This window comes from Salvelinus alpinus, chromosome 26 (assembly GCF_045679555.1).
Source record: "Salvelinus alpinus chromosome 26, SLU_Salpinus.1, whole genome shotgun sequence".
NCBI lineage: Eukaryota > Metazoa > Chordata > Actinopteri > Salmoniformes > Salmonidae > Salvelinus > Salvelinus alpinus.
This window is the reverse complement of record NC_092111.1, coordinates 41410074-41424111: the sequence shown is the minus strand read 5'-3', so window position 1 is coordinate 41424111 and position 14038 is coordinate 41410074. Positions and strand designations below refer to the sequence as shown.

The 14038-nt window shown below is 46.2% G+C and overlaps 1 protein-coding gene across 2 annotated transcripts in view; it reads right to left on the bottom strand.

Moving 5' to 3' along the window:
- Positions 1 to 2011: 2011 nt before the first annotated feature.
- The window catches only part of fam49al (family with sequence similarity 49 member A, like), a 90200-nt gene continuing 78173 nt past the window's right edge, over positions 2012 to 14038 (bottom strand). For both annotated transcript variants that reach the window (XM_071369023.1, XM_071369022.1), the window contains exons 6-12: positions 13663 to 13799; positions 12516 to 12593; positions 11208 to 11324; positions 9709 to 9788; positions 5951 to 6077; positions 5586 to 5656; positions 2012 to 5335 (exon numbers count right to left, since the gene is read on the bottom strand). In XM_071369023.1, the coding sequence (XP_071225124.1) occupies positions 5272 to 5335; positions 5586 to 5656; positions 5951 to 6077; positions 9709 to 9788; positions 11208 to 11324; positions 12516 to 12593; positions 13663 to 13799 (674 nt within the window). In that variant the 3' untranslated portion in view covers positions 2012 to 5271. The remainder of the gene's footprint in view (positions 5336 to 5585; positions 5657 to 5950; positions 6078 to 9708; positions 9789 to 11207; positions 11325 to 12515; positions 12594 to 13662; positions 13800 to 14038) is intronic.

Below are 14038 nucleotides of genomic sequence, written 5' to 3'. Positions count from 1 at the left end.
GCCCCTTTAGTCCCCCCCCTCCTAGATGAAGCCCCTTTTAGTCCCTCCCCCCTCCTAGATGAAGCCCCTTTAGTCCCTCCCCCCTCCTAGATGAAGCCCTTTTAGTCCCTCCCCCCTCCTAGATGAAGCCCCTTTAGTCCCTCCCCCCTCCTAGATGAAGCCCCTTTAGTCCCTCCCCCCTCCTAGATGAAGCCCCTTTAGTCCCCCCCCCTCCTAGATGAAGCCCCTTTAGTCCCTCCCCCCTCCTAGATGAAGCCCCTTTAGTCCCTCCCCCCTCCTAGATGAAGCCCCTTTAGTCCCTCCCTCTCCTAGATGAAGCCCCTTTAGTCCCTCCCCCCTCCTAGATGAAGCCCCTTTAGTCCCTCCCCCCTCCTAGATGAAGCCCCTTTAATCCCTCCCCCCTCCTAGATGAAGCCCCTTTAGTCCCCCCCCCTCCTAGATGAAGCCCCTTTAGTCCCTCCCCCCTCCTAGATGAAGCCCCTTTAGTCCCTCCCCCCTCCTAGATGAAGCCCCTTTAGTCCCTCCCCCCTCCTAGATGAAGCCCCTTTAGTCCCTCCCCCCTCCTAGATGAAGCCCCTTTAGTCCCTCCCCCCTCCTAGATGAAGCCCCTTTAGTTCCCCCCCTCCTAGATGAAGCCCCTTTAGTCCCTCCCCCCTCCTAGATGAAGCCCCTTTAGTCCCTCCCCCCCCCCTCCTAGATGAAGCCCCTTTAGTCCCTCCCCCCTCCTAGATGAAGCCCCTTTAGTCCCTCCCTCTCCTAGATGAAGCCCCTTTAGTCCCTCCCCCCTCCTAGATGAAGCCCCTTTAGTCCCTCCCCCCTCCTAGATGAAGCCCCTTTAATCCCTCCCCCCTCCTAGATGAAGCCCCTTTAATCCCTCCCCCCTCCTAGATGAAGCCCCTTTAGTCCCTCCCCCCTCCTAGATGAAGCCCCTTTAGTCCCTCCCCCCTCCTAGATGAAGCCCCTTTAGTCCCCCCCCCTCCTAGATGAAGCCCCTTTAGTCCCCCTCCTAGATGAAGCCCCTTTAGTCCCTCCCCCCTCCTACATGAAGCCCCTTTAGTCCCTCCCCCCTCCTAGATGAAGCCCCTTTAGTCCCTCCCCCCTCCTAGATGAAGCCCCTTTAGTCCCTCCCTCTCCTAGATGAAGCCCCTTTAGTCCCTCCCCCCTCCTAGATGAAGCCCCTTTAGTCCCTCCCCCCTCCTAGATGAAGCCCCTTTAATCCCTCCCCCCTCCTAGATGAAGCCCCTTTAATCCCTCCCCCCTCCTAGATGAAGCCCCTTTAGTCCCTCCCCCCTCCTAGATGAAGCCCCTTTAGTCCCCCCCCTCCTAGATGAAGCCCCTTTAGTCCCCCTCCTAGATGAAGCCCCTTTAGTCCCTCCCCCCTCCTACATGAAGCCCCTTTAGTCCCTCCCCCCTCCTAGATGAAGCCCCTTTAGTCCCTCCCCCCTCCTAGATGAAGCCCCTTTAGTCCCCCCCCCCCTCCTAGATGAAGCCCCTTTAGTCCCTCCCCCTCCTAGATGAAGCCCCTTTAGTCCCCCCCCTCCTAGATGAAGCCCCTTTAGTCCCTCCCCCCTCCTAGATGAAGCCCCTTTAGTCCCTCCCCCCTCCTAGATGAAGCCCCTTTAGTCCCCCCCCTCCTAAATGAAGCCCCTTTAGTCCCTCCCCCCTCCTAGATGAAGCCCCTTTAGTCCCTCCCCCCTCCTAGATGAAGCCCCTTTAGTCCCTCCCCCCCTCCTAGATGAAGCCCCTTTAGTCCCTCCCCCCTCCTAGATGAAGCCCCTTTAGTCCCTCCCCCCTCCTAGATGAAGCCCCTTTAGTCCCTCCCCCCTCCTAGATGAAGCCCCTTTAGTCCCTCCCCCCTCCTAGATGAAGGCCCTTTAGTCCCTCCCCCCCCCCTCCTAGATGAAGCCCCTTTAGTCCCTCCCCCATTTTTTTTAAAGATATGACTCACTACAGCAAGTCCAATGGTCCAAGCCAAGCCATGGTATTTCTGAGAGAGACAACACATACCCAATTAAAAAGGAATAAAAACACCTTTTATGTACACATTTTATGTCAGAACTTTTACAACATGCCATCTATATATTTATACAGAATATGCTTGTTACCACATACCCCTGTATAGAAAATATATTATGAGATCAAATGAAGTTAGACTCAGGTCTATAGACATGGAAAGTACAACACTGCCTTTTTAAAAATCTCCTTTTGAAATTCTTTATTTTCAATACCCACTTATTCAGTGATTTAAGTCTTTATTTGCCTCATACTAAAAGAAGAACTCTCTAGTGGATCATAAGCACGCTTGCTATTGTTGTTGTTGTTGTATTTTATCCTGGAGGACCCGAGCTGGCCTTGTAGAAGCCTGATGAGAAAATACTCAGCCAGCTCACTTATTTACACTGCGAATCTCTGAGTGATCTAATGACTCTCTCTCTGTGTGTGTGTGTGTGTGTGTGTGTGTGTGTGTGTGTGTGTGTGTGTGTGTGTGTGTGTCTGTCTCTGTGCGTGTATTTATCCTCTTATTATGATGTTGCCTTAGTCCCTCCCTGATAGGCTTGTCTCTGCCCTTCTCTTTATGTTTCAAATCTAATGTTATTTGTCACATACACATGGTTAGTTAACGCGAGTGTAGCGAAATGCTTATGGTCAATATCTCCTTAAATAACCCCCTAAAGATAGATAGAATATTCCCCAAAACCAGGGGCGCAACTTTGGTTTTAGAAGTGGGGGGGGGACATAATAATAATAATTATTTTATCCAGTTGGATAAACACTCCAAACAGCCTACCCAACCACTCGGAGGCATCCACATGGTCCTAAAGCACACATTTGCCTCATTTTGTATCACATTTCCAATGATAAAACTGGGTGGGGATAAAAATACAATTTCAGAATGTGGGTGGCACATCAAATGAAAATGTTATTGGTCACATACACATGGTTAGCAGATGTTAATGCGAGTGTAGCGAAATGCCTGTGCTTCTAGTTCCGACAGTGCAGTAATAACCAACGAGTAATCCAACATGTCCCGTACCCCCCCGTCCCCAGTGGAAGTTGCGCCCCTGCCCAAAACATCCCAGATGTTTTGCTTCACAATGTACAGAATGCTTTACTGATGGCTGGTTAGCTATGTTGGGATTGGAGCAGTAGACTTTGATGTCCTGGATCTTTTCGAATCCCCTAAAGATGGATATCAAGCAGTTTTACAAGGCTAGTAGTCAGTCACTATCTCCTTAACCCCCTAAAGATGGATATCAAGCAGTTTTACAAGGCTTGTAGTCAGTCACTATCTCCTTAACCCCCTAAAGATGGATATCAAGCAGTTTTACAAGGCTAGTAGTCAGTCACTATCTCCTTAACCCCCTAAAGATGGATATCAAGCAGTTTTACAAGGCTTGTAGTCAGTCACTATCTCCTTAACCCCCTAAAGATGGATATCAAGCAGTTTTACAAGGCTAGTAGTCAGTCACTATCTCCTTAACCCCCTAAAGATGGATATCAAGCGGTTTTACAAGGCTAGTAGTCAGTCACTATCTCCTTAACCCCCTAAAGATGGATATCAAGCAGTTTTACAAGGCTAGTAGTCAGTCACTATCTCCTTAACCCCCTAAAGATGGATATCAAGCAGTTACAGGGCTTGTAGTCAGTATCTCCTTAACCCCCTAAAGATGGATATCAAGCAGTTTTACAAGGCTAGTAGTCAGTCACTATCTCCTTAACCCCCTAAAGATAGATATCAAGCAGTGTTACAAGGCTAGTAGTCAGTCACTATCTCCTTAACCCCCTAAAGATGGATATCAAGCAGTGTTACAAGGCTTGTAGTCAGTCACTATCTCCTTAACCCCCTAAAGATAGATATCAAGCAGTGTTACAAGGCTTGTAGTCAGTATCTCCTTAACCCCCTAAAGATAGATATCAAGCAGTTTTACAGGGCTTGTAGTCACTATCGCCTTAACCCAATCCTCACCTTCTGATGTTGCAGTAGCTTTGGCACTTGTTGTATGAAAAGTTGTGTGAGCTTTTATGTGGATAATAAAACGTTTTGGCACCATACAGAGGTCTGAATCACCAGAATTCTTCACAAACTCCATTTACGGCATAACATGACATACTAGTGCTTAGAACACCCACAGCTCCCATGGTTACGATGCAAGTGGATGGGAAGTGGGGTGGGTTATGGGTTAGGATCAATAGGAATGGTTGTATGATGAGGAAATCAAAATGGAGTGTCTGGGTGCATCTCAATACACTAAAATAGGTTTCCCTCCATGTCTCCTTTCTGTCTTTCCTTCATCTGCAACGATGTGAAAGAGCTAAACAAAGTGAGAGCTCATTTCTGGTTTGTATCCATCACATTGCCTTCACTTAACACCTGCGTTTTCAGTTCAGTGCAGACGAAGGAGAGGGTGAGGAGTGGAGGAAGCCCCTTCAGACGATTGGGATGGGACCCTCAATGCAGAGACTGAGCCTAATCTACACAGGTGCCCAGTCCCAAACCAATACCTCACCCCGAACCCTAGGACCTTGTTGACTACCTGACAGATTGTTTGGATTTGTATCAGTTATAAGGTTGAACCCATCAGCCTTCTGTAAGTTAAGAAGTGTTGGTGCCATACAACTCCAAGTCCTTTTAGATTGGAGGAGTCAGGACTTTCGGAAAGGGACAAGCTATTGGTTTGGAATCAGGCCGTTTTGTTCAATCCCAGTCTCATTCTTTAATGTTTGTAATGGAGCCTGGTTTAAATCTTTACAGCGGTTACTTAGAGACTGACAGACAGCGTTGTTTATATTCTACACCAGTGCAAAAAAATTTTTCAGACTAACGTTGTTGTACGGAATATTCATCTTTTTGTGTTTATTTTCTGTTTTTTTGATTGAGTTTTGTTTCCTGACTGTAGATTTTCTAATATAGCTTTTTCCTTGTTGTTCTTCTTCTTTAGTCTTATTAATATAGCTTTTTCCTTGTTGTTCTTCTTCTTTAGTCTTGTTTCCATCTTGTAACACTTTAGTTTTTTTTGTTTCGCTATTTTTCTCTTTAATATATATCTCTATAGTTTCTCTTCCTTCATTTTCTTTTTTACAAAATGGGAGACAGAATGATGAACAATACATAGACTTGTTCTTTTCATCAGCTCTTCTTATCAGACCGGATCATTTTGCTTTTCATTCTTGTAAACAAACGGGATTCAGCACACCACAGTTTGTTCTCCCTCGTTCTTCATCTCCCTCTGTGTTCTCTCTCTCATCTTCCTTCCCTCTCTCCTCTCACTCTCATTGGAGAAGAGCCCTGATTTGTTTGGAGGTGCTGTCGTCGTTTAGATGTCGGGTCGTATACCTGGAGTGGAGTAGAGGAGGAGGAGAGGATGGGAGGAGAGAAAGACACATGAGATGAGTATATGTACATACACTCTACACTCTCTCTCTCTGTGTCTGTGTCTCTCTGTCTACTCTCTGCCTCTGTCTCTTCCTCTCTCTCTCTCTCTCTCTCTTTCTCCCTCAATGTCTCCTCACCTCAGTGCGTTCAGTCTACAGTCTACAGTCTCCTCACCTCAGTGCGTTCAGTCTACAGTCTACAGTCTCCTCACCTCAGTGCGTTCAGTAGTCCCTCCACGCTGTTGGAAGGCTGCTCTTTCAGCACCTTGATGCAGCCCTTCATCTGTACACACACACACACACACACACACACACACACACACACACACACACACACACACACACACACACACACACACACACACACACACACACACACACACACACACACACACACACACACACACACACACACACAAAAACCAAAGATACGCACAGCTTTAGAGAGAGGTCATCACCCTACAGGAGGACATCTTGTGTGGTCAGATAGAAGCAGCATTTTAAGCAGTATACGAGTAGAAACATGGATGTTTGTGTGTGTGTGTGTGTGTGTAGTTTTTGTGTGTGTGTGTCTTACGTCTATTTTGGAGGTCTTGGCGAAGGCTCCTACAGGGTGGACATGGTCGTACAGAATGATCACTCCCACCATCACCCTCATACAGAACAACATGGTGTCTGTGTTGGTGAACCTACAACGGTACTCACTATGGAGAGAGGAGAGGGACGGAGGGGGAAGGGATCGGAGAGAGGTAGGTGGGGGGGAGGGAGAAAGGGAGAGGGGGAAGAGAGAGGCAGAGAGAGGGTGAGATAGTAAGGGGGTAGAAAGAGGGAGAGAGAAAGAGAGCGGGATTGTTATTGCTTTAATCAGCTTTAAGACGCTGATGTTCTTTTGGATAATGACTTTTATGATAATGAGTTATCATGCCAATAATTTGTCAACAGCAACCTTGGGAAAATCCTCTCCATTATCATTAACAGCAGACTCAGTGAAAACAATGTACTGAGCAAATGTCAAATTGGCTTTTTACCAAATTACTGTACGACAGACCACGTTTTCACCCTGCACACCCTAATTGACAAACAAACCAAAACAAAGACAGTCTTCTCAAGCTTTGTTGATTTCAAAAATGTTTTTGACCCAATTTGGCATGATGGTCTGCTATACAATTGATGTAAAGTGGTGTAGGGGAAAAAACATACGACATTATAGAATCCATGTACACAAACAACATGTGTGCGGTTAAAATTGGCAAAAAACACACACATTTCTTTCCACATGGCCGTGGCCTCTTCAATATATATACAGTTGAAGTCGGAAGTTTACATACACTTAGGTTGGAGTAATTAAAACTTGTTTTTCAACCACTTTCATGTTAACAAACTATAGTTTTGGCAAGTCGGTTAGGACATCTACTTTGTGCATGACACAAGTAATTTTTCCAACAATTGTTTACAGACAGATTATTTAACTTATAATTCACTGTATCACAATTCCAGTGGGTCAGAAGTTTACATACACTAAGTTGACTGTGCCTTTAAACAGCTTGGAAAATTAAAGAAAATTATGTCATGGAATTAGACGCTTCTGATTGGCTAATTGACATTGTTTGAGTCAGTTGGAGGTGTACCTGTGGATGTATTTCAAGGCCATACCTTCAAACTCAGTGCCTCTTTGCTTGACATCATGGGAAAATCAAAAGAAATCAGCCAAGACCTCAGAAAAAACATTGTAGACCTCCACAAGTCTGGTTCATCCTTGGGAGCAATTTCCAAATGCCTGAAGGTACCACGTACCACATCTGTACAAACAATAGTACGCAAGTATAAACACCATGGGACCACGTAGCCGTCATACCGCTCAGGAAGGAGACGGGTCTCCTAGAGATGAACGTACTTTGGTGCGAAAAGTGCAAATCAATCCCAGAACAACAGCAAAGGACATTGTGAAGATGCAGGAGGAAACAGGTACAAAAGTATCTATATCCACAGTAAAACGAGTCCTATATCGACATAACTTGGAAGGCTGCTCAGCAAGGAAGAAGCCACTGCTCCAAAACCGCCATAAAAAAGCCAGACTACGGTTTGCAACTGCACATGGGGGCAAAGATCGTACTTTTTGGAGAAAAGTCCTCTGGTCTGATGAAACAAAAATAGAACTGTTTGGCCATAATGACCATCGTTATGTTTGGAGGAAAAAGGGTGAGGCTTGCAAGCCAAAGAACACCATCCCAACCGTGAAGCACGGGGGTGGCAGCATCATATTGTGGGGGGGGTGCTTTGCTGCAGGAGGGTCTGGTGCACTTCACAAAATAGATGGCGTCATGAGGGAGGAAAATTATGTGGATATATTGAAGCAACATCTCAAGACATCAGTCAGGAAGTTAAAGCTTGGTCGCAAATGGGTCTTCCAAATGGACAATGACCCCAAGCATACTTCCAAAGTTGTGGCAAAATGGCTTAAGGACAACAAAGTAAAGGTATTGGAGTGGCCATCACAAAGCCCTGACCTCAATCCTATAGAAAATTTGTGGGCAGAACTGAAAATGCTTGTGCGAGCAAGGAGGCCTACAAACCTGACTCAGTTACACCAGCTCTGTCAGGAGGAATGGGCCAATATTCACTCAACTTATTGTGGGAAGCTTGTGGAAGGCTACCTGAAACATTTGACCCAAGTTAAACAATTTAAAGGCAATGCTACCAAATACTAATTGAGTGTATGTAAACTTCTGACCCACTGGAAATGTGATGAAAGAAATAAAAGCTGAAATTAATTATTCTTTCTACTATTATTCTGACATTTCACATTCTTAAAATAAAGTGGTGATCCTATCTGACCTAAGACAGGGAATTTTTACTAGGATTAAATCTCAGGAATTTTGATAAACTGAGTTTAAATGTATTTGGTTAAGCTGTATGTAAACTTCTGACTCCAACTGTATCTACGGATAAGGCGAGGGGACTACAACAGTCTGCAGCACCCGGCCTCACCCTACTAGAATCTGAAGTCAAATGTCTACTGTTTGCTGATGATCTGGTGCTTCTGTCACCAACCAAGGAGGGTCTACAGCAGCACCTAGATCTTCTGCACAGTTTCTGCCAGACCTGGGCCCTGACAGTAAATCTCAGTAAGACAAAAATAATGGTGTTCCAAAAAAGGTCCAGTCGCCAGGACCACAAATACAAATTCCATCTAGACACCTTTGCCCTAGAGCACACAAAAAACTATACATACCTCGGCCTAAACATCAGCACCACAGGTAACTTCCACAAAGCTGTGGATGATCTGAGAGACAAGGCTAGAAGGGCATTCTATGCCATCAAAGAATTTGGCATACTAATTTGGTTCTGACAAAAAATACTTGAATCAGTAATATAAACCATTGCCCTTTATGGGTCTGGGGTCCGTTCATCAACCAAGAATTCACAAAATGGGACAAACACCAAATTAAAACTCTGCATGCAGAATTCTGCAAAAACACCAAATAATGCGTGCAGAGCAGAATAAGGCAGATACCCGCAAATTATCAAATTTCATCAAAGCCGTTAAATTCTACAACCACCTAAAAGGAAGTGATTCCCAAACCTTCCATAACAAAGCCATCACCTACAGAGAGATGAACCTGGAGAAGAGTCCCCTAAGCAAGCTGGTCCTGGTGCTCTGTTCACAAACACAAACACACCCCACAGAGCCCCAGGACAGCAACACAATTAGACCCAACCAAATCATGACAAAACAAAAATTTAATTATGTGACACATTGGAAAGAATTAACAAAAAACAGAGCCAACTATAATGCTATTTGGCCCTAAACAAAGAGTACGAAAACAAATTTGAAAACAAACATGATTTTGATAAACTCCCATATCTACTGGGTGAAATACCACAGTGTTCCATCACAGCAGCAAGATGTGTGACCTGTTGCCACAAGAAAAGGGCAACCAGTGAAGAACAAATACCATTGAAAATACAACCCATATTTATGTTTATTCATATTCCCTTTTGTACTTTAACTATTTGCATATGTCTACACTGTATGTAGACATAATATGTCACTTGCTTTGGCAATGTTAACATATGAGAGGAACTAGAAGAATAAAGGACTAGAGAAAGAGAGGGACTAGAGAAAGAGAGGACTAGAGAGAGGACTAGAGAAAGAGAGGGACTAGAGAAAGAGAGGGACTAGAGAAAGAGAGGGACTAGAGAAAGAGAGGGACTAGAGAAAGAGAGGGACTAGAGAAAGAGAGGGGACTAGAGAAAGAGAGAGGACTAGAGAAAGAGAGAGGACTAGAGAAAGAGAGGACGAGAGAAAGAGACTAGAGAAAGAAAGCTACTCACGGGGTCTCCAGCATGACGCGACACACACATGCCATGGTGCTCAGGCAGTCTGTGGTGTCTTCAATGGGTAATGTCTTATTCTGTAACACAGACAGCAGGTTGGAGACAGAGTAAATACCAGCAATGGCCCCCGGAGGGAGACAGAGAGTAAATACCAGCACTGGCCCCTGGAGGGAGACAGAGAGTAAATACCTACGCTGGCCCCTGGAGGGAGACAGAGAGTAAATACCAGGCTTGGGGTGTGGTGACGCAAGTATAGGGTGACTTGGGGTGTGGTAAGGCTAGTATAGGGTGACTTGGGGTGTGGTGAGGCTAGTATAGGGAAGACTCATCTCTTCAGTAGGTCCTATGATTGAGTGTAGTCTGGCCCAGGAGTGTGAAGGTGAACGGAAAGGCACTGGAGCAACGAACCGCCCTTGCTGTCTCTGCCTGGCCGGTTCCACTCTCTCCACTGGGATTTTCTGCCTCTAACCCTATTACAGGGGCTGAGTCACTGGCTTACTGGTGCTCTTCCATGCCGTCCTTAGGAGGGGTGCGTCACTTGAGTGGGTTGAGTCACTGAGGTGGTCTTCCTGCCTGGGTTGGCGCCCCCCCCTTGGGTTGTGCCGTGGCGGAGATCTTTGTGGGCTATACTCGGCCTTCACTCAGGATGGTAAGTTGGTGGTTGAAGATATCCCTCTAGTGGTGTGGGGGTTGTGTTTTGGCAAAGTGGGTGGGGTTATATCCTGCCTGTTTGGCCCTGTCTGGGGGTATCATCGGATGGGGCCACAGTGTCTCCTGACCCCTCCTGTCTCAGCCTCCAGTATTTATGCTGCAGTAGTTTGTGTCGGGGGGCTAGGGTCAGTCTGTTATATCTGGAGTATTTCTCCTGTCTTATCCGGTGTCCTGTGTGAATTTAAGCATGCTCTCTCTAATTCTTTCTTTCTCTCTCTCGGAGGACCTGAGCCCTAGGACCATGCCTCAGGACTACCTGGCATGATGACTCCTTGCTGTCCCCAGTCCACCTGGCCGTGCTGCTGCTCCAGTTTCAACTGTTCTGCCTGCGGCTATGGAACCCTGACCTGTTCACTGTGATTACTATTATTTGACCATGCTGGTTATTTATGAACATTTGAACATCTTGGCCATGTTCTGTTATAATCTCCACCCGGCACAGCCAGAAGAGGACTGGCCACCCCTCATAGCCTGGTTCCTCTCTAGGTTTCTTCCTAGGTTTTTGGGAGTTTTTCCTAGCCACCGTGCTCCTACACCTGCATTGCTTGCTGTTTGGGGTTTTAGGCTGGGTTTCTGTAATGCACTTTGATATTTCAGCTGATGTAAGAAGAGCTATATAAATACATTTGATTTGATTTGACTTGGGTTGGTAGCTATTAGTAAAGGCAAGTATAGGCTCTTGTTTAAGGGGGCAGGAGTTGGCGCTAGTTAACATTAAGAACCAGAGGGAAGGGATGGAGGTAGGAGGTAGGGACTAGATCAAGGGGACAGGGGTCGTGACTGACCTCTGACACAAACTTGGTGGTGGCGTTACTCAGGGTCTTCAGCATGGGCGTGGCCTCGGCGTAGAACAGAGACATCCGATTGGCCATCTCATTGTTCACCTCGTTCTCCGCCTCCAACTGCAGCAGAGAGATGGTTTTGAACAAGGCCACATTTGCATATTTTGCACAGGATTCCACTTTAATTGTTATGTATTATCAAGTAATCTAATGTGACATTCAATGCTTTCCTGTTTGCAATTCATTAAACATCTACATAGAGAGTAAACACTGTGGTGATGAGTAAACACTGTGGTGATGAGTAAACACTGTGGTGATGATTAAACACTGTGGTGATGAGTAAACACTGTGTTGATGATTAAACACTGTGGTGATGAGTAAACACTGTGTTGATGAGTAAACACTGTGGTGCTGAGTAAACACTGTGGTGCTGAGTAAACACTGTGGTGCTGAGTAAACACTGTGGTGCTGAGTAAACACTGTGTTGATGAGTAAACACTGTGGTGCTGAGTAAACACTGTGGTGCTGAGTAAACACTGTGGTGCTGAGTAAACACTGTGGTGCTGAGTAAACACTGTGGTGATGATTAAATACTGTACTATGTGGTGATGAGTAAACGCTGTGGTGATGAGTAAACACTGTGGTGATGAGTAAACACTGTGGTGCTGAGTAAACACTGTGGTGCTGAGTAAACACTGTGGTGCTGAGTAAACACTGTGGTGATGAGTAAACACTGTGGTGATGAGTAAACACTGTGGTGATGAGTAAACACTGTGGTGATGAGTAAACACTGTGGTGATGAGTAAACACTGTGGTGATGAGTAAACACTGTGGTGATGAGTAAACACTGTTGATGAGTAAACACTGTGGTGATGATTAAACACTGTACTATGTGGTGACGAGTAAACACTGTACTGATTAGTAAACACTGTACTAGGTGCTGATGAGTAGCTTTTATCTTTTTCACATGTGACTATGGTAACAGTTTGTAATGAACACTGTTACCCTAGCAACTGCCTGACAGATTAGCCAAGTGATCCAGGTTAAGGCACCAATGTAGCACAGGCTAACATGGTCTTACCTGCTGGTTGTACAGCCTGTTTCTACTGATGGTCTTACCTGCTGGTTGTACAGCCTGTTTCTACTGACGGTCTTACCTGCTGGTTGTTGAAGCCTGTTTCTACTGACGGTCTTACCTGCTGGTTGTTCAGCCTGTTTCTGCTGATGGTCTTACCTGCTGGTTGTACAACCTGTTTCTACTGACGGTCTTACCTGCTGGTTGTTGAAGCCTGTTTCTACTGATGGTCTTACCTGCTGGTTGTTCAGCCTGTTTCTGCTGATCGTCCTCCTGTAGTAGCTGAAGTCATTCTGAATGGCTGGGTTTGTCATCTATAGGGGGAGGGGGAGAGAGAGGGAGGGGGGAAAGGAGAGAGGGAGAGAGAGAGGGAGGGAGAGAGAGGGAGAGGGAGAGAGAGAGAGAGGGTGTGGGAGGGAGAGGGATAGAGAAAGGGGAGAGAGAGGTAGGGGGAGACGGAAGGAGAGGGAGGGGGAGAGAGGAGGTTAGGGAGGCGGGGGAGAAGGGGTTAGGGAGGGGGAGAGAGGGGGTTAGGGAGGCGGGGGAGAAGGGGTTAGGGAGGGGGAGAGGGAGGCGGGGGGGGGGGGGGGAGAGAAAGACAGACAGTGGATAGAATAAGTACAGTTAAAAACAGTACTTTATACTCTTAAAATGACCTAATGTCCCACTGAAGGACAACAGGAAGGAGAGAAAGACTGGTCATTCACAACAGGAAGGAGAGAAAGACTGGTCATTCACAACAGGAAGGAGAGAAAGACTGGTCATTCACAACAGGAAGGAGAGAAAGACTGGTCATTCACAACAGGATGGAGAGAAAGACTGGTCATTCACAACAGGAAGGAGAGAAAGACTGGTCATTCACAACAGGAAGGAGAGAAAGACTGGTCATTCACAACAGGAAGGAGAGAGACTGGTCATTCACAACAGGAAGGAGAGAAAGACTGGTCATTCACAACAGGAAGGAGAGAAAGACTGGTCATTCACAACAGGAAGGAGAGAAAGACTGGTCATTCACAACAGGAAGGAGAGAAACAGGAAGGAGAGAAAGACTGGTCATTCACAACAGGAAGGAGAGAAAGATTGGTCATTCACAACAGGAAGGAGAAGTGTGTATAGGAAAGGGATATGAAGTGTTATGAAGGTAAGGACCACTTTACCCCTCCCTAATATTATGGAAACATAATTGGTGTCTGACCAAATTAAGCAAGATTTTAGTTTTGGGTTTTAACCAAGATTCCTCCCTCCCTCCCTCCCTCCCTCCCTCCCTCCCTCCCTCCCTCCCTCCCTCCCTCCCTCCCTCCCTCCCTCCCTCCCTCCCTCCCTCCCTCCCTCCCTCCCTCTTTCTCTCCTCCTCCCACATCCCTCTCTCCTCCTCCTCCTCACTTTTAGTTCGTCGAAGCTGAGGGTGAAGTGGAGTATCTCTGCGAACTGTTTTGCCAGGGCCTGTTCTCTCTCTAGGTGCTGCATGGGAGCGTAGGGGGGGCTCGTCAGCGCCTCCAACAGGCTACGCAGGGCATTTTCTACAAAGACACATGTACATAACGTTAGTTTCATTACCATTAGTATTCAGTCAGCTGTGCATGTACGTTTTCATCAGAGCTTGTGGCTCCTCTGAACTGTCTTGTAGCCACATTACACACATGCGATTCATAAATAGTATTGTCTGCATTCCTGTGTCCTTGTCCTAATCATATCCCTTACTATGGTGTCCATTCGCATGCTATTGAACCCAGACCCGAGTATTGCTGCATGTAGCTCT